At 42.2% G+C, this 17,648-nt stretch overlaps 1 protein-coding gene across 3 annotated transcripts; it reads right to left on the reverse strand.

The window, feature by feature from the left end:
• Positions 1–1,423: 1,423 nt before the first annotated feature.
• Positions 1,424–17,570, reverse strand: LOC6727479 (45 kDa calcium-binding protein). 3 transcript variants are annotated; one of them, XM_039294694.2, is made up of 5 exons: positions 17,329–17,570; positions 7,970–8,845; positions 7,629–7,924; positions 1,837–2,521; positions 1,424–1,760 (listed from the first exon to the last, which is right to left on the reverse strand). In XM_039294694.2, exons 2-5 carry the CDS (start codon positions 8,123–8,125, stop codon positions 1,686–1,688), a joined length of 1,212 nt encoding a protein of 403 aa, XP_039150628.1. In that variant the 5' UTR covers positions 8,126–8,845; positions 17,329–17,570; the 3' UTR covers positions 1,424–1,685. The 3 variants fall into 3 exon arrangements, with proteins under 3 accessions (XP_039150628.1, XP_016034068.1, XP_039150627.1); XM_016175573.3 differs by having other exon boundaries at positions 7,629–8,845; XM_039294693.2 differs by lacking the exon at positions 17,329–17,570 and adding an exon at positions 17,145–17,286 and having other exon boundaries at positions 7,629–8,845.
• Positions 17,571–17,648: the final 78 nt, after the last annotated feature.

A 17,648-nucleotide genomic window follows, 5' to 3' on the forward strand; every position in this document is an offset into this window, starting at 1 on the left:
TACGTGTATCCCAAATGCTCGTATGTATCTACGAGTATGTACCCTCGGCATGGTATCCTTCAGTTCGCCATGCTCCAATAATGCAAAACATTTGTACTAGACAAGGCCGTTCCATTTGCCCTGGTCGGTCCTGTTTTTCATGTGGTATATGTGGCTTCTTTTTTGCGGCTCGTTAAGTTAGCCTGATGCCATTTGTTTTATGTAGCTAACTCAATTTATGAATAGCACTCATGTATCATGAGGATTTTCAGACGTACTTTTGGAAAAAAAGAGCACGTTATTAAGATAAACGAAATTTTTAAATGCTTTTTAAAATGAGAAATGGGCTGGCAGCCTACAGCTTGCCTAAGGATTTATTAACTTCGCTACTTTACCTACCTACCTAATTTTTATTCTTCTTCCTTTTAATTTGCCTACTTACCAGCTAGTGTGATAGATCTGAAGTGAAAATGGTTTCATGCCCATAAGTTACGCAACACATTGCCACTTATCGAGGCACTTTCCACACCCCATTCATTCGTTCTTACCTCACTTATCTTGGCCCCAGCTCATATAATATGCGTAGTCCTGTTTGCATGTCCTACATCTGTATCTTATTAACCGAATTGATGTGTTTGCTTATTTACTTAAAGTCGAAGGATATATGTTTCTGTTGCTGACTCGGATTCAGATGCCATAGACGTGTTCTGGCTTTCCTGTTTTTGGTTCTTGCGTTTTACGTGCTCATTATCTGCGCTTCCGAGCAATTAGATTCAATTACCCACCGCATGTCTATTGTCGGATGAAGGCTGGCGATCCCCCGGATCCGCCTTTGCCCCGATGCGATGAGATGCGACTTGGACGGGAGATTATTATTCCCGTAGCGTTATCCGGACGGAATTCTCCGGCGGCACACACACGTCACGTAGCCAGAACATCCGGCTGATGCTCCTGTTCGAAGCTCAGTACAACTAATCCATCACTATTTGCCGTACATTTTAAATGCTTTTCCTAGTCTGCCTGGACGGATAAATGGGGAGATTAGAGAGGTATTAACACCCATCAGAAAGTCAATTGCTTGTAAAATTCCATCTCAAGGATATTCCACCACCTTTAGCATGGCAGGGGCAGCAGGATTCCATGGAAATTTTTGCAAGTGACACTTATTTATCATTAGTCCCCTGCCTTGTTTATCATCAGTGAGCAGGCAAGGAGCCGAGACAGCACGAAACAAACAAATTGAACAAGGACTTATCCTTAATGTGGAGTGATTTGTCAGCTCAAATGGAAGATGTCCTTAAGGGGATTTCGATGGCGGCTGAAATTTAATTTCATACTTTGTTAAAAGCTCAAATCATTTGTAATCAGAGATAAGAGAGGCGAGGTGATTGGGTAATAAATGCGAGGGCGTACGATTTAATCCCATAAAAAGGCACCCTGGAAATTTCGTACAATTACGTATATTTATTCGGAGAGTATTTGTGTCAAATTGTTTGCTTTGCATCCTTAAAAGCTAGTTATTGAAAAATCACACAGGAAATGATTTTCTTACATCATGCTTTACATCTGATCCAAGTAGTTTAAAGAAATTATTAACAAAAAGACGCTTTGCTACTAAATTAGCTATTTTAGGTGCCAAAACTTACAAATTAATATCACTATAAATGCTTAAGGGGTGAAAGGTTTAGTGATGGTGAAGAATTAAGCTAGAACTCTGTGTGAAAACTATTCGCCGTGTCGATCATCTTGGATTGCAGAAATATCTCGGCATGGTCAGTCATCTGTACATAAGGATTAGTAGATAATTTTATATTATTATAAAGATACTATTAAAACTGAAAGATTGCATTTCATTACCTCTTTGAGCGTCAGCAGCTCATCCTTGTTCTCGTCGCACAGGCTGAACAAGGTGGCCGCCTCCTGGAGGGCATACCGCGGAGTCTTGGGGTTCACATAGTTCAGGAGCTCACCCCGATCGGCCTTGCCGTCGTGGTTCTTATCGATGATCCGCTTGAACTCCTCGCGTCGCTCCACCAAAGTCTTGGATATCAGAGATTTCCGCATCAGATCATCGTCATCGTCCACATTCAGATCGGAGAACTCCTCCAGGGTTAGCTGATCGTCTCCATCCTGATCGAATTGGCGCAGCAGATCATCGACCAGCTCCAAGAGATTGGATACACTGGACTCGGGATGACGGAAACTCAGGTATTCATCGATGGTCAGTGTGAACAGATCCGTTCGAGCTGCCTCCGACCACCGGGCCTTGTCCCTCATCATGTCTTCCCTGGCCCTGCGGTTCAGCGCCGTGTGGCGAATCTCGTCGTGCTCATCGATGTCCGCCTCCGTCATGCCGTGCTCCCTAAGGAAGAACCGGTGGTACTCGTCCCAGGTGATCAGACCATCCGCAGGACCAATATCCACGCGTCGGAACTCGCGGGCATTGTTCATAATCGCCTCATCAATGTGCTCCACAATCCGGCGATTTATGTACTGCCCCAATTCCTGGATTGACAGGATGCCATCGCGACTGCGATCGGCACTGAAATGAATTGATAATAATATAATTTAGTACATGTTTTTCTAAATTGAGTAACAACTGACTAATTTGCAGCATAACTGAGTTACGAAGGCCTAATCAAATGTACATTATACATTAAGAGCAATCTGCTGGCCCCCTAAGATATTTCTCAAGAATTCCCTGTTGCCCACTTGTCTCGTCCTCAATGTTGGAGCACACCTTACTCCAATCCCCAGACATCTACCTCTGCCTAACCGCACAGATGTGGTCCCACCAAATGCTGCATATGACAGCTGTCTAATGATTTCTCAGGTCCGCAGGCTGCGATTGCACTGGGAAAAATAGGTAAGACTAATTGTGGTAATTGGTGAATATTTATGTTATGTATTTTTCCAGAAGTTAACATAAAATGTTCATAAACAAGAAGTTAATTACCTAAAAATCTATACATTTTCTAAAATGTACAATTTTTTTACGTTGTTATTCGGAATATTTCTTTAAGTATACACAACCCCCAAAATGAAGTGCGAATGCCCAAAACAGGTGTCAGATATTAAAGCTTCTTATTGGAACTTGGCAGGGAAGTAAGGGCAGCTGGGGATGTTGGAGTGACAGGAAGAGAGCAGCTAACCACTGGAATAATCAGCGGATGGCGGAGGAGTGGTAAGCATTGTTTGCGCCTGGAACTGTGTTTGCTTGTACGTATACGTTATATATATAACATGCGTTTGTATGTATGTGGGGACACAGCGGAAACGGAAGTGGCAGCAGCAGAAGAGGAAGAGGAAGCAGCCACCGCACACTGGTTTCATTAGCATATAGTTGATAAATAAATAAAGTTGCAACTAAAACGGTTTCAAGTTGCCTCTTCCTTTTTGACGGCCCGCCCACCTAATTCTTCTTCTCGGTCACGTTTTACTCCTCCAGCCCTCCAGTTTGGCTGAAATGTATATGGAGAAACGTTTGCGGTCGCCTGCAGAGTCTTTTTCAAGTGGGATCAGGAAGATGAGGCGAGGGATGCGCTCCTAAGTCTGCGAAAATAAAAACAAAGTTTTCCGGCTTTGCGTTTCTTCCTTTGGCGTCTTGTACGTGCAAGAAATTGACTCGCAAAAAATGCGAATGGGAACAACCTTAGCATTCGTACATTCCTCTGCAATTGAGGCTTTGAGAACGGACCGAAAAAGGGGAAAGTACACGGTTCAAAAGCCCGCTTGCAGTGGCAGGGGATTTGTTACAAAGCGCAAAGTGCATTTTGCATAAGCCTGCGGTTCCACTGAAGTTGGCCAATTGCTTCTGCCACAGCCGTGATTCCAGCAGCTCGTTTTCAGGGGGATCCTGTCTAAGGATTTGGACAGCAGGATGCCTGGCATAAAACTATTATTTGATTGCATATACACCAGTCTGTGGAGAACTTGTGTTCGCATTTATCCGTTCAACTCTTTTTACTGCCACATCCTTCTCACTCTAAGTTGCTGTCTTGCTTTGAAGTCTGATGGCAGAAGTTAAAACCAACTGCTGAAAATTTAATGGGATTACTTCAAACTTGATTTCGACTGTTTAATCTAGGCCTTTTGCCTTTAACTGCAAGTTCCAATGTCTTTGGGCTGATGGTAAAGACACTTTGTTGGCTTAAATTCAATATCTATAAACTTAAATTGCTTCTAACTGTTTGGTTCGAGAAAAGTTAAGTTAACTTAAATTGTAGCTCTATAGCTTCGTGTCACTGCATGTTTGTAGATACGGACAGACAAACGGACAGACATACGGACATGGGTAGATCGACTCGGTTACATTCCTTTCAAGGAGTTCATAAACAAATGTATTAATCCCCATTTATTACTAAATCGCATTTTAAGTAAAAGTTGTAAACACGTTTTATTTTTCAATCGCTTTTCCGACTCAAACTTATATTACAAATCTCTGAAGCTTGCCCAGTTTATTAAATTAAATATTATTAAAAAGTTTCAACCGTTTCAACCTCATTAGAGAAACTAAAATAAGTATTTTTAACAAGTCAGTTCGAGTCCTAAGGTGTTAACTTTTCCAGAAAAAAAAAGCGAAAACACATAAATCACATTACCGCACTACACACTCGCCAAGCGCACTAACAACAATAGGAAAACTTGAGTGAAAAAAGTTTTCCGCGTGCAGCGTGCAAACTTTGGGCCAAAGTTTATTGCATACTTCGGTGCGTTCGCGTTCGCGCAGGAAGAGCGAAAGGGATGAGGACGACGTAAAGGGAAGTGTGCAATTTTAGCACAACGCCCAATCAATGAGGGGGCGGGCGTTGCGTTAGCCGGGGGCGTGGCAGGCTGCGGGAGCCGCAGGCAGGCCTAATTGGATGCAAAAGTCAGCCTGGACACAGGGGCACGAGCACCGAGGACAGAGGACACTGGATACCAGGACACTGGACAGGACATTAGCCCGCCTCACTGGTCGGTTCGGTCATGCATGGGCAATGAGATTGGAACTGCAAAACTGCCAACTGTCGATGGCATGTGGCTGCCCACAGGGGACAGAATCGGACCGAGGATCGACGAGGAGCCCGGCGATAGCACAACGGTTTACAATTAAAATTTATAACAATGTCCCTTTCAACGACCAGATGAGGCGACAGTTGCAGATAAAATTTAATTGCTCCTAAAAATGAACCGGACACCCAGGAAAGAACGGCGCAACTCACGCCCACTGTCACCGCATTATTAAAATGGAATTTACATTTACGGACCAGGGGAGCAGGAGTCGTTAAGTTCGAGGGTTTGGGGTCGGGTCCTTCGCCAAATGATGGCTATTAATTTCAGGCAGCAACGCAATTATCACAACATTTTCTGGTCAGTTTAATTGCAGTTTAATGCGAAGGCGACATGTGGAAATCCCCACATAACTCACTTCGCCCCCGAGGGACCTTAAAGATCCGAATATTTGCCGCGCCACAAAAGCCATTTAGTGTCCGCGCTCCTGTTTCACTTTAATTGCTCTCTGCCGGAATTTGAACTCGAAACTCGATTGATTTAAGCTCGATTGTCCGAGAATTGTTCGTAATTCAATATATATACATATATAACTGCGTCTATTTTGGCCTGGCTTAAATAAATTGCAAATATGCGGCGCAACAAATGCTATGCAAATAATGTTAATTTCGTCTGAGCAGAGAATCGAATAAATTCCGGACTCCCTCGGGTGTCGATGGTTTTAAATGTTATCCTTCGTCAAATATTAATAAATGCTGTGCAAATATGTGCGGCCATATAAGCACGCAGTCGCCATTTGTCTATAAACAAATACGGACATGGCTGAAACCGTATTTCGGGCCAACAGGCAAAGTGAAATACCCTGGAGAGATTCCGGACCAACTGCCGCACGAAGTTTGAAAAACTCCGGTGTCGTGGAACCTCCGAATTCGTATTTGCTTTAAGCTCTCCCCTGTTTACGTTTACTGATGGACACCAGTACACAGCCACTGCTCTCCTGATGGACAGCTTTCTGGTGGCTGCCTTCAGGGGTTTTAACTGGTTATCGTATCAGCCGAAGGTCGTTAGAAACTGAAAGGTGGGCGGAGGGGGCAGTGCCCATGGCCTTGGGCCAAACAGAAAATGCAATGAGGTGAAAGCAGCACAGTACTTAGGAGCCATCCAAATAGCCAAATAGACTTAAAAACTCTTCAATGAGAAAGGATAACACCATGATACCAACTTGAAGTATGATTCCATAATAACTTTGAATATAAATATGTTTATTGTTGCTGCTTTATACTAATAGTATAGGTAAATCGGTTCATTTAGTTTTAATTAACCCATAAGAGCTTAGAGTATCCGAACTTTACCCAACTGTCAATCGAAGCCCACAAATTCTATCATTCACTTTGCCCCAGACTTAATTGAACTTACATAAACTCTCATTAGCAGCAAAAGGATACAGGATAGCTCAGCTGGAATCTGCCGACCCAAAGAGTTAAACGACTCGAGGTCACAGTCGGACATCTTTAAATTCGGAAATCGCAACAGCAGGGGGCAATTTCTGCTTTATTATTTATTGAATTGAAATGAGTTTTGCCAAAAGACGTTTTAAGTTTACCAACCGCAACTTTGACTGCCTTCACTGGCCAAAGGAGGCCAAAAGTTTTGGCAACCAAGAAGTCGAATAAATATGAATCTGCAGTGACAGTTTGATTTTCCTCTGTTATTCGCCCCCCAAAATGTATTTTCTCTCAAATTCTTTTCAACACCTCAAGTTTTATTTTCGTATTTCTCCATTGCTGTTGGATTTTGGTTGGAAAATTCCTGGCATACTGACTGCTTGGTTACCCCCGAAAAACCCCAGAGCATCAAATTGCAATTTCGCTCAGGACCATGACTGGAAACTTTTCAGTTTCCGTCTGACCACCTCTCGCACCCAAAACACTGGCAGCCATCAAGTAATCTATTACGAGCTCTAGTGAGGCCAAGTAATTGGCCAATTGCCTAATCGCTTGTGCAGGAGCCGAGAACGTTTTATATACCATGTTTAAGTAATTAGGCGAATAGTGCAAGTCAGCCGGATAGAAATCAGGAGGCCTTCCGGCAAACCAATTACAAGATGGCAAAAGCCTGGCATGGGATGGGGTTATTAAATATGGGGATTATTAAATACACAGCATAGGCTGCTGATAAAGCATTGACCGTGTCTCTCTTGGGACTCGTTTAATTCAATACTTGGCAAGCAAACTTTTCAATCAACGTTTATTATCTTCGCTTTGCGGCAAGCTGGTAACTCGATTACTCTGATTGCTCGGAACGAATCAAAACCATGGCAGTGAACAAATCTCAGTCCGTGTCCTTATTGATCGAATCTGACCCAGCCAACCTTGCCAGCGACGGAGCATCCATCAATTCCAGCTGCTGTTGCTATTGCCCCACTAATTTTTACAATTTGTCGTACACCCAGTTATGGAGGAGGACACCGAATGGGGGGGGGATTCTTTGGGAGGAGTCAGAGTGTTGGGGCGATAAAAGCCGCAGGCAACATCGTCGTGCGCAACAATAAAGGAGCCACCGAACTAGTGCCAAATTATCAACCGAACAAACCGAACAAACCGAGGCCCAGGATTCAACCAAGGCCATAACTCGGAGGCGAATGGGGGAAAACTTACCGTTTGAAAGCTTTTGCCAGTATTTGCTTCTCATTCACATTGCTGGCCGCTAAAATAACTGTTTCTGGCTGGTTAGGGGATTTGCTGGCATTTTGCACTTTTTGCGGCTGGGAATGGGGTTGACGCTGGCTACTCTCGTTCCCCGAATCCAAATTGTTTGCCACAGGCTGGAGCCTCATGCTTTGCTCGTGTTTTTGTTGCTGCCGCTCCAGTTCCTGCAGCGTATTCGGCCAACGTTGGGCGCCATTATGCCCCACGTTGGGCGCCATTTTTGTGTCTGCCTGCGTGCTACTGCTACTGCTGCTGCTGCTGCTGCTGCTGCTGCTGCTGCTACTGCTGCTGCTACTGCTGGTTCCCTGCTCCTTTAGCTGCTGCTGCAACTTCTGGCTGGTGCTGTGCAGGATCAGGCCAATGAAGAACATATAAAACAAAATTGCGCACAATGTCGAGCAGCGCAGCCAGCGGAAGCTTTTGCTCAGCTTGTTAACGAAAGTCATTTTGTTGCCGCCGCCTTCGTCGTCCCTTTCGCTATCGCTATCGCTGTTGTTGTCGCCGCCACCGCTGGACAATAGATGGCAGTGGAGTGGCTGATGGCGATGATGGTGATGGGAATGGAAATGGGTATGGGTGTGGGTATGGGGCTGGGGCTGGCGACACGGAGGCTGTGGTGGCGTTGATGGGACCAGCTCTAGGTTCTGGTACACCGACTCCTCCTCCTCGGTCCACTCGGCTTCCGGCTCTTGCTCCAACTTGGACCGCAGCTTTCAGGACTCGTTGCGTGTAATTTGCAGTAATTTCTGCTCCTCCTCAGCTCCTCCTCTTTTCCCCCTCTATTCTTTCGGTGCCTTTTGAAGCTCGTTGCTTCTCCTGTTGCTGGTGGTCCTGATGTTGTTGTAATTGTACATTAATTGACTTTTATGTTGCAACCAGCGACAGGGAGGCGAAATGTTACGGATCCTGCTCCTGCAATTCGTATCACCGTGGCCACGCCCAGCTGCCGCCCCCTTTTTATATATATAAATGTAGCTGGCGTGGGGCGTCGGTGTAACAACTTCTAATACCAATTTGATGTGTTATTGCCTTTCGCATGACTCCCATTTCCTTCATTCCGGGCCTCCATCTCGTCTGCATTTTACACCAATTTTACATAATTGTTAGGAGCGCCATTTCCATTATGTGCGCTGATAATGCTGATGGCAATGGCGATGGCGATGGTTCTGTGGAGCACAAGTAAAAAAGAGGAAATGGATTTTGCATGAGTAAAGTTAGGGAAATCGTTTCTCATTGCGAATTCGGGTCAGTGGGCAACCAAATTTAGTGTCGCAAAGTCAGAGGGTTTCGATAGAAATGGCATTTCAAATGTAAGTCAATTTAAAAGAGTGCACTTCCGTCAAGTCAAAAACTAGCGCAATTTTTAAGAGCGTAATGGGTTCCCTTGCCAAAGAATACAAATAAACCTTAACCAGACTGAAAAAAAAAAATAAATTTTAAAATATTTCCAGTAGCAAATCACATAGTCTTTTTTGACACACTTTATCGCTTTCAGCTTTAGGCGAATAAATTGCTCTTTTTCGAGCGCCCACTTTAGTCAAGAATTTATGTTCTCCAGCTGAGTGCATACCCCCTTTCGCCGCCCATTTCACCCATAAAGTTATTAATTAGCCATTGAAAAATCTTTTCACTTCAATGGGCTCTCAAGGGGGGCAAATCAAAGAAGCCAGGAAGAGGAAATGCCGCCATTGAGCATCCAACGAGCGAATTAGAAAATCCCATAAATTTCCCTTCGTTCTCATTATTGAAGAAGAGGAGGGATTCGGATTCAGAAGTGGCACGGACTTAGGGCTTAGCCATAAAATAAGGCCAACCTAATGACTTACATAATGGATGGTACTAAAACAGAAGTCGTAAATGAGATCAGATGAGATGAGGTTCAGATAAGATGAGTTTCAGATGAGACAAGTTCAGGCCAGGCAAGAGACCACAAGATAAGTTGTTAATTTTAATAGGACCAACATAAAATCTACCATGTTGGCCATCGTTAATGTGGCAACATAAACAGAAATTTGAATGAATGGTGGCAGTAATCTGAACTCGGACTTAATGAACTCAGCTGAAGGCAGAATAAAGTTTGCATTGTTTCTATTTATATTTATTAAAGTACCAAACGAACTGTAATCCATTAAAATTGAAATTGCTTGTCAACATTTGCCACACCGATTTTCCGCAGTAAGAGCAATTTAATCAGATATTTACCCCTGTATATACTTTATGCTTGTGCCATTTTCCATTCACCATATTCACAACATTCACCGCACTCCGCACTCATATTCAATTCGATTTGACTTACTGACTCAATTTGCGTTTCCTGAATATGCTGCACATGTGCTCATGGGTCTCTGAACATTTGTGTGAATTTTATGATCTCACATGCTGTTGGGGAGTTGGTTTTTTTTGGCCCTGGTTTGTTGGTCTGTTTGTTGCCACACTTTTTAACGCTATTGTCTCGCGTCGTTTAATTTTGCTTTCGTTTCGATGGCTGCGCTTGTCTTTATACCACTCTTGCTCTTCTCTTTTATTGGCCAACACAAAAACCAGTTGAGCGTCTTTTTAAACCCATTATGCACATGGAAAAATTATAGCTTAGATCTGATTCAATAGCAATTTGTTGCAAAGTGAATGAAATCACTAGTATTTTGATTTTTTATATGAAAAAGTCAAAAAGTATGCTATGGAATAATTTGCTCTGATTTTCATTGCATACTTTTATGCACCATTATAAGTTATTTTCAATTTGTACATATAACTAACCATATTTTGTTTTGTGTGTTGATACACTGGCCAACACACTCCTTCAAACACTCAGAGACCCAAATGTTACATTCATGGCCTGGCTACTTTGGATCTGTGTTGACCAGCTACATTTGGCCATTGCGATTCGTTGTTGCCACTTTTACTGTTCGTTTGGCATTTCCATTTCTTTATTCTCGCTCTCTGTTTTTTATTAACTGCTTCTCGTTGGCATTCGCTTTTGTTTCTCCCTTTCAGCTGCAGCCTTGTTTTATGTCTCTGTGAACTTTTGTTGGTTATTAGCTTGTCCGCACTCCCAAACAGATGGCATAGGAGGAAAATAAAAGAGTGGAACGAAAAAAGAGGGGGGGTTGATGGGGGAAAAAGTTGGTAATAAATTTTTAATGAAATTTCTGTGCAACCTTAATGAAAATCGAGCAGAGAAAGAGCGAGGCAGCTAGCTGCGCTGGCAGAGACAAATGGAGGAGCACTCGGCTAGGAAGATTTTTTAATCAAATTTACGTTCATATTGGGAAATCAAATCCAATTAGCAACTTTATAAGAACTTTTCACTTGCCTGCCCATTTTGCATTTGCAACAAAGTGGATTCGCTCCAGTTGCTGCTCATTAAAAGTGTCCCTCGCAATGAGATTGTTATAAGGATTCATGTTGAACGCCCCTTAATCCCCCACAGGCACCCCCATTCCCCGCGCCCCAAAGTTAGTGTCAATTTCAATAAAAATCGATGATGTGGCAAAAAGTGCTGGGCAAAAAAAGCGGAGGATGAAACGAGAAATGCGAGTTAAAAAAATGCGTTAAACTTTATTGCAAAACTATTGCCAGACAAGTGGCACAAAATGTTGCGGGGCGAAGTGAAGAGGGGTGGTATGGGAGCATATCTGCCTGGGAATTCAGCGATAAGCTCTGGATGGCTGCACAAGTTTAAAGATTTGATTTGGCGAAAGCTGCGCCGTCGACATGGGAAGAACTAAGGGGAATAAGGGGAATTCCCCGATCCCCACATCCCCCATTCCCATTTCTCTTCCCCCGACCATTACAAATCGATGATAACGATGACGATGATGAAATGTTTGCCCAGCCATTGATGGATCTATAGCGCTGGAAGGGCGCGCTGGGCCAGGATGGTTGATTGGCCAGTCGAGATGGGATAACAGTTTGATGGGAATGTTTGTTTGCGCCAAGAGAAATGCAGTTCGCAGCAGCACAAAGATAACTTAAATACTCCGGCTTCAAGAATGTTTGAGTGATGGAGGCTAATCTGGGATGGAAAATGCCGAGATATTGAATGGTTAGATAGTGCATTCAGCACTATAAGGGCAGCTCCCTAAGGTGCTTAAGTTGAATGGGTAAGGTGGCTTAAATTGATTGAAAATCATGTTCCATTTAAGGCTTTGTTTAGGTGAAGTTAAAGAGGAAGTCAAATTTAAAGAGGTAAATAATTAATTGGTATCTTAAATTAATGCTACTAAGGCTTAAAAGGACCTATTATTTAACTTTCAACGAAAGTAAACTATACTATACTTTAATTTTTACTATTATACATCCATTTTATGCTAGAATATATTATGTTAAATAAAACAAAAATGAATGAAATCCCTTTAATTGCCGCAACCATGACAAATTTATAGTTAAACAGGGGAAAACTGCCTAAATATTATTGCAAATTTAATAGCAAAATTTAATTTTATAGCCTCCGGCTCCTTGAAATTTGGCAAATCCACAAACGAATTAGACATCCTCCACTGAGCAGACGCACAATTAGATATTTATGAATTTCACTCTCCATGTCACTTTTAATTCAAAGCGGCCAGCCAACTATTGCTAATCAATTGCATTAATATTGAATAACTCGTTCGGTAAACTATATCTATAAAACTATCTGTCCATTTAGCCCCTGTCTATCTTTATTCCTAATTGAACATCTACAAAATCTCGAAAAACCCAGGCAAAACACCGAGGGGCAATAAAGCTGAAACCATGACAACGACAAGGACAACACTACAAAATTGCCAAAATCCATAAAATATGCATAGGAAAATTCAATTCAATTCAAATTTTTTTTGCCCATAACAATTTTCGAGACTCTGACATTTCAATTAAAACTCGAAACGATTTGACGACCACTGATGTCTATGGTAATAATGTTGATGTTGAAAAGGATTATCGTAGGCCAAAGCCCCAAAGGAATTAGGGCCATCTGATGGCTGATAGATTTAATTTAACTTTTTAATGAACTCGAGTTGAAGCCCCACGAAGCAATTAAGGCCATCATTTATTCCAATTAGCAAAAGAGTTTTTCCTGTTTTTTTTTTTTTGGGATTAGGGGTAATAATCGTGCTGTGCTAAATTTTCCTACTCCGTTCAAACAGGTTTGTGTTCTTTTCTGCTTGATATTCATATTTTTCTATTATTCTTTAAGTGATTCCACCCCGTTTTTGTGGCCATAATCTACTCTTCTTTTGGCCAAAGTCAAAGCTGGCCGACTTGCAAATGTGTGTGTGTCGGCTGGCAGTTGATGTATGCGAAAACTGCACTCAATCAGTGCCAAGCAAACAACGTGCAACCAACACCAACAACCAAAGAAATGAAAGGCTGGGGGAGAGGGGCAGGAAACTGGCAAATAAGTTGATTTGTTTGTTGTTTGTAGAGAATGAAAATGCCGAAAAAGCGCACTGCCAATGCAAATACCCAGTGGAGAGGTGAAAAGATGGATACAACAATTGTGAAGCTCGAATTCGTTGTACCCTTTAAGTTGAAGCATAAAAAAGTAGTTCAATTTTACAATATTCCAAACATTTTTAGGGAAAATGATTATTAAATAAAATAATATTTATATTAAATAAAAATAAAAGAATTTAAATATTGGGATTTCTCAAATATTGTTTAAAATTCGATCTACCGTACATTAAATTGCATATCTATCCTTATTTAATTTATCAATTATAAGTGGATCACCCGGTTTTTTTTTTGCATAAACTTTTCAAAAGTTTATTTTTAGCAACCGTTTTTTAACCCTAGCGCACTACACAAAAATAACGACTTAAACAAAGCGTGTTTGTCCGGCGGGGCACATCGCGTATACGCAGCGTTGTCCCTGCAATGCAGAGCAATTTTCAGTGACAACGCAGCAGGTGGCATCATCACCATCACCATCAGCACGGCAATTCCGCCGGACAGAAGGGCACGGGAAGCTGGCGAATGAGCAACGGCTGACCCGGCAAAGTGCACAACAAAACCTGGGATGGATGCACTTGAATGCAAAATCCTCGACCTGGGGACAAACAAATGAGTGCAGACGAGCAAACAGGCACACACACATAAGCACACACACTGGAAGGCAGTTGGCATTCCGGGGCCAGGACATTCTCCCGGATGTCAATCTCCTGTACACGTCCACACCCAGTCAGCCAGATGAGATGCAAGGTGGAGAACGCAACGAAAGTTCCCAGACCATCCGCCGACCCGAAAGAAGTTCATCTCGCATTTTTGCACAATTTACACAGTGAATTCCCTTAACCGACGAGGCATTCATATGCAAATAAGCTTTTATTAGGTGTTCCCTGGATGGTGAAACGCAAATGGAACCGAACCAACTTTGGGGCCAATGCGGCATGGAAATTGGAGTCTGGGTTGCATATTGATTGCTGTTTGGATTATTGAAATGATTGCCCCTTTCTTTCCCTTGCTCTGCATCTTCATCATAGTTCTCTTCCTTTTGCTTATCCTTTTTTTGGAATTTGGTAATAGAGCTGTTGGACTTTTTCCAATTGCAGACATCTTGGGTAACATGGAGTAACTAGGGATTCTTTACTTGTATATACATTCAATACAATACAATTTTAATTAACCTAGTTCTTTTTTGGCAACCGAAATCTGTTGACATTGATGGATGGCTTAAGTTCCAAAAACCCCCCAAATACATGGCTTAGAAGATAGGTTTCCACCAGCCCAACCAAATCAATCAAATTGGACACATTGTTTGGAATGGGTAACGAAAACAGATTGCCTTAGTTCACAGATAATTAGTGCAAAGTGGATTAACGCAGCTAATCCCAGCTAACTCTTAGGTGTCTGACCCATTCTACTACAATCAAATGAAATTACCACAAGAGCGTATTAATTATTTCATTTTTCGTCCGGTTTCCTTTTTGCGCGGCGCTTAACTAAGTTTAATTGCATTTTGATTAGGCCTGGCCTGAATTTGTAAATACATTTTCCCACATACAGGTCTAATTTTGTACAACACTGCGTATGCGTAATATGAGTTCTGTACCTTTGCCCTTTCATTCTATATGCCCTTTATCTAAGCCAGATGGTATTGATTGGTACCAAATACGTTTCTAATTATAATGTGTGTTTCGGGGGGTGGTGGGTGGGGGTTCAAATTGCTGACTGGGTGTGTTGGGGTTACAATGCTCGAAATGGTTACAATGGGCACTAAAACGCGATTACCTCAACCGGTTGCATTTTAGCACTGTCCAAAAGAAGTTTCCAAAAAAAAGTCAGAAAGAGATGGAGAGACAACGTAGTTGGAAAAAGGCAGAGATAGAGATATAACGGGCTAGTTAGAGAGTGAAAGAGACGGAGCACGATTGTCGTTTTGCCAGTTTTTGTTTACGGGTGAATAAAAAGTGAAAGTGCACTTCAAGCCAACTTCGCACACAGCCAAACAAACTGCTTATGCATATAGACATACAAAATGCCACATGTCAACATGTATGTATATCTACATATCTACATACAAGTGAGTTGGCTTGTAATTTTAACTGCAACTGTAGCTATGAGCCGACATTTAAACGTAACAGACACTTGAGTCGAGCTAGAAATGTCAGGCCTGGCAAGCGATGGGTGGCGCGGGCGGCGAGGGGGTGTGGTGCCATCTAGCTGGGGGATTCCCCCCCACAAATGAACATACAAGAAGCAAGTGCATGTGTGTAACTATGTGAGTGTTTGCGCCATCGTTGGTGTTGGGGCAACAATAAACCGTAGGGAAGTGCAACAAATGCATGAATAAACAACAACTCAATTTGAATAAAGCAACAGCAGCGCAGTCGACGTCGGCAGAGGGGGTTCCTAGACGAGGGGCGGGGGGGTGGTGGCTGCTGCTTGTTGCAAGGTGTGAAATGTAAACTAAAACTAAGCTTTAAAGTCACTAAGCTCTTGGATGCAACTTTAAATCCAGCTGCAGACGACGCTTTAAATAACTAAATCGATTTGAAGCAAACTAGTTTCACACAAAGTGCACAAAAATTGAATAAAAAGTAATTATAGATTTTCTATTATAAATCTAATTATATTTTTTTAATTTCATACTAAGTATGCTTGGCAGAAATCCTCTTTGAAAACATTACCCATTTTATTGAATTTGCAGGCTGTAGCAAACTGCTTAAAGCCTAATTAAATATTCCCAGTAAATTGCTTTTAATAATTGATTACCTTTTAGGATAAACTGGGTAATTAAAAGAAGCTCAATAAATTAAGTATTTATTAGTGTTTCTTCATCACAAAAGGTGCTGAGAACACTTTTGGAAATTCTTTAAAAGTTTTAAGCATTAAAGTTAAATAAAATTTGATCAGCGATAGCTGAAGCCAAGAAATGTTTGGGTAATCAATAAACTATTTAGCTTTGGTTATTAACCATTTGTTATATATATAAACTGTGCATGATTTAACAGAAAGAGGGAAACAAAAAAAAAACCATGGTTTTGCCAACTTTTTTGAGTCAAACTCTGTTTATGTAAACTGAAAACGGATTTTGGCTCCGCTGCAAAAACTGGTTGGCAGCGTTCCGTTCCGTTCGCCTTGCGTTTATTGCATACAACAATTGATTTTCTTTCGAGGGCGGAGAGCGGAAAAGCGGAACGGCGAAAATGCAAATGAAAATGGCAGAGTGCTCAGTGCCGGAGCGGGATGAATGTCAGCGAGGGGGCAATACATGTAGTTTCAAACAAACTTCAAATTGGCGAACACAAAAGCGGCTCTCAGACACACACACACACGCTTTACATAGTGAGACGCCAAGTGGGTGGAGTGGGTGGAGTGGGTGGAGTGGATGGAGTGGGTGGGTGGCGCTGGGCGGTGCCACCTGCTGGCTGGGCGAGTGCAACAAAAATGACAAACGTGCTTTTGATAGACTTGTTGACGACAAGCTCCTGGCACTTGGCAGCTGTCAGCAGCAACCCAGAAACGGGCTGACGTCCTCACACACGCAGGCACTGGCCAAAAAAGCGGCAACTAGGAGGCTATAATATTTAGAAATTCAATTTGGCATAAAATGGTAAAATTTACTTTTACTTAAATGAGGTAACACCATTTAATATTAATATTTCACAAAGGAAACGCAAAGTTTCATTCATTGATTGAGTAATTTAAGATTAATTTATGCATTTAAGGTGTAACTTATATTTGAAAATAATATTATTTAAAACACTTTATGGTTTCTTGTTTCTAATAACTTTCAAATGGCCACAAATACAAGTAGGCAGTAAATACATTAAAAGAGTTAGTTCAGCATAAATGTTTCTCGCTGTGCAGCCACGGCTATTTTTGATCTCCGGGTTTGGTTGTTAGCATATGAGTGCGGTTGTGAGAAAGGTGAGCCAGTTGCGAATTTGGTAAGCAGGTTTATGGGCGAACCCCTTAATAAATAATACCAAAAATCAATAGGTTGACTCCTTGCGATGGCCGTTTTTACGACCGCGGTCATACCATTCAATGTTGCACGTGTGTGCGCTTAAATGTACTTTGTGGTCCAATCTTGGTAATTGCAATTACAAACGACTTTGGTCCGCCGCGCCCATGGTAATCAATTTTGTTGTGTTAACCGCGGGCGCAGCCCATGGTTACTGCAGCAACAGCAAGGAATTAAATCACAAAAAACTATTGCACTCACTTTTGCTTTCGCTTTTGTTTTTGTCTTGTTGCAATTTTCTTTGGCCAGCCTTTTTGTTTTGCTTCGCTTTTTTTTGTGGACTTGGTTTACGCGCGCGGGAAAAAACGAGATGACGACGTAAGTTTCGTAAACTTGTTTTTGTTATGGCCCAAACCACGGATGACGCAAGTCTGGCCCACCGAACACGTCCGATACGCAGCAGCAACAGCAACGCACTGGCTTTGTTTTGGCCAACTCGCCAAGCGGATCCGGATCCGAACGAAGTGGCCAAAGCCGAAGTTGTCAAGCGAAGCCGACAAGTTGTATGTTACTTCATAGCA

The sequence above is a fragment of the Drosophila simulans genome, chromosome 3R (assembly GCF_016746395.2).
Source record: "Drosophila simulans strain w501 chromosome 3R, Prin_Dsim_3.1, whole genome shotgun sequence".
In the NCBI taxonomy this organism is placed as follows: domain Eukaryota; kingdom Metazoa; phylum Arthropoda; class Insecta; order Diptera; family Drosophilidae; genus Drosophila; species Drosophila simulans.

Coding starts and splice junctions, on each gene's coding strand:
- LOC6727479 (XM_016175573.3), bottom strand. CDS start 8,125: ATGACTTTCGTTAACAAGCTGAGCAAAAGCTTCCGCTGGCTGCGCTGC. Junction 2,522..7,628: donor CTGGCAAAAGCTTTCAAACG/GTAAGTTTTCCC, acceptor AATTCATTTCAG/TGCCGATCGCAGTCGCGATG. Junction 1,761..1,836: donor AGCTGCTGACGCTCAAAGAG/GTAATGAAATGC, acceptor CCTTATGTACAG/ATGACTGACCATGCCGAGAT.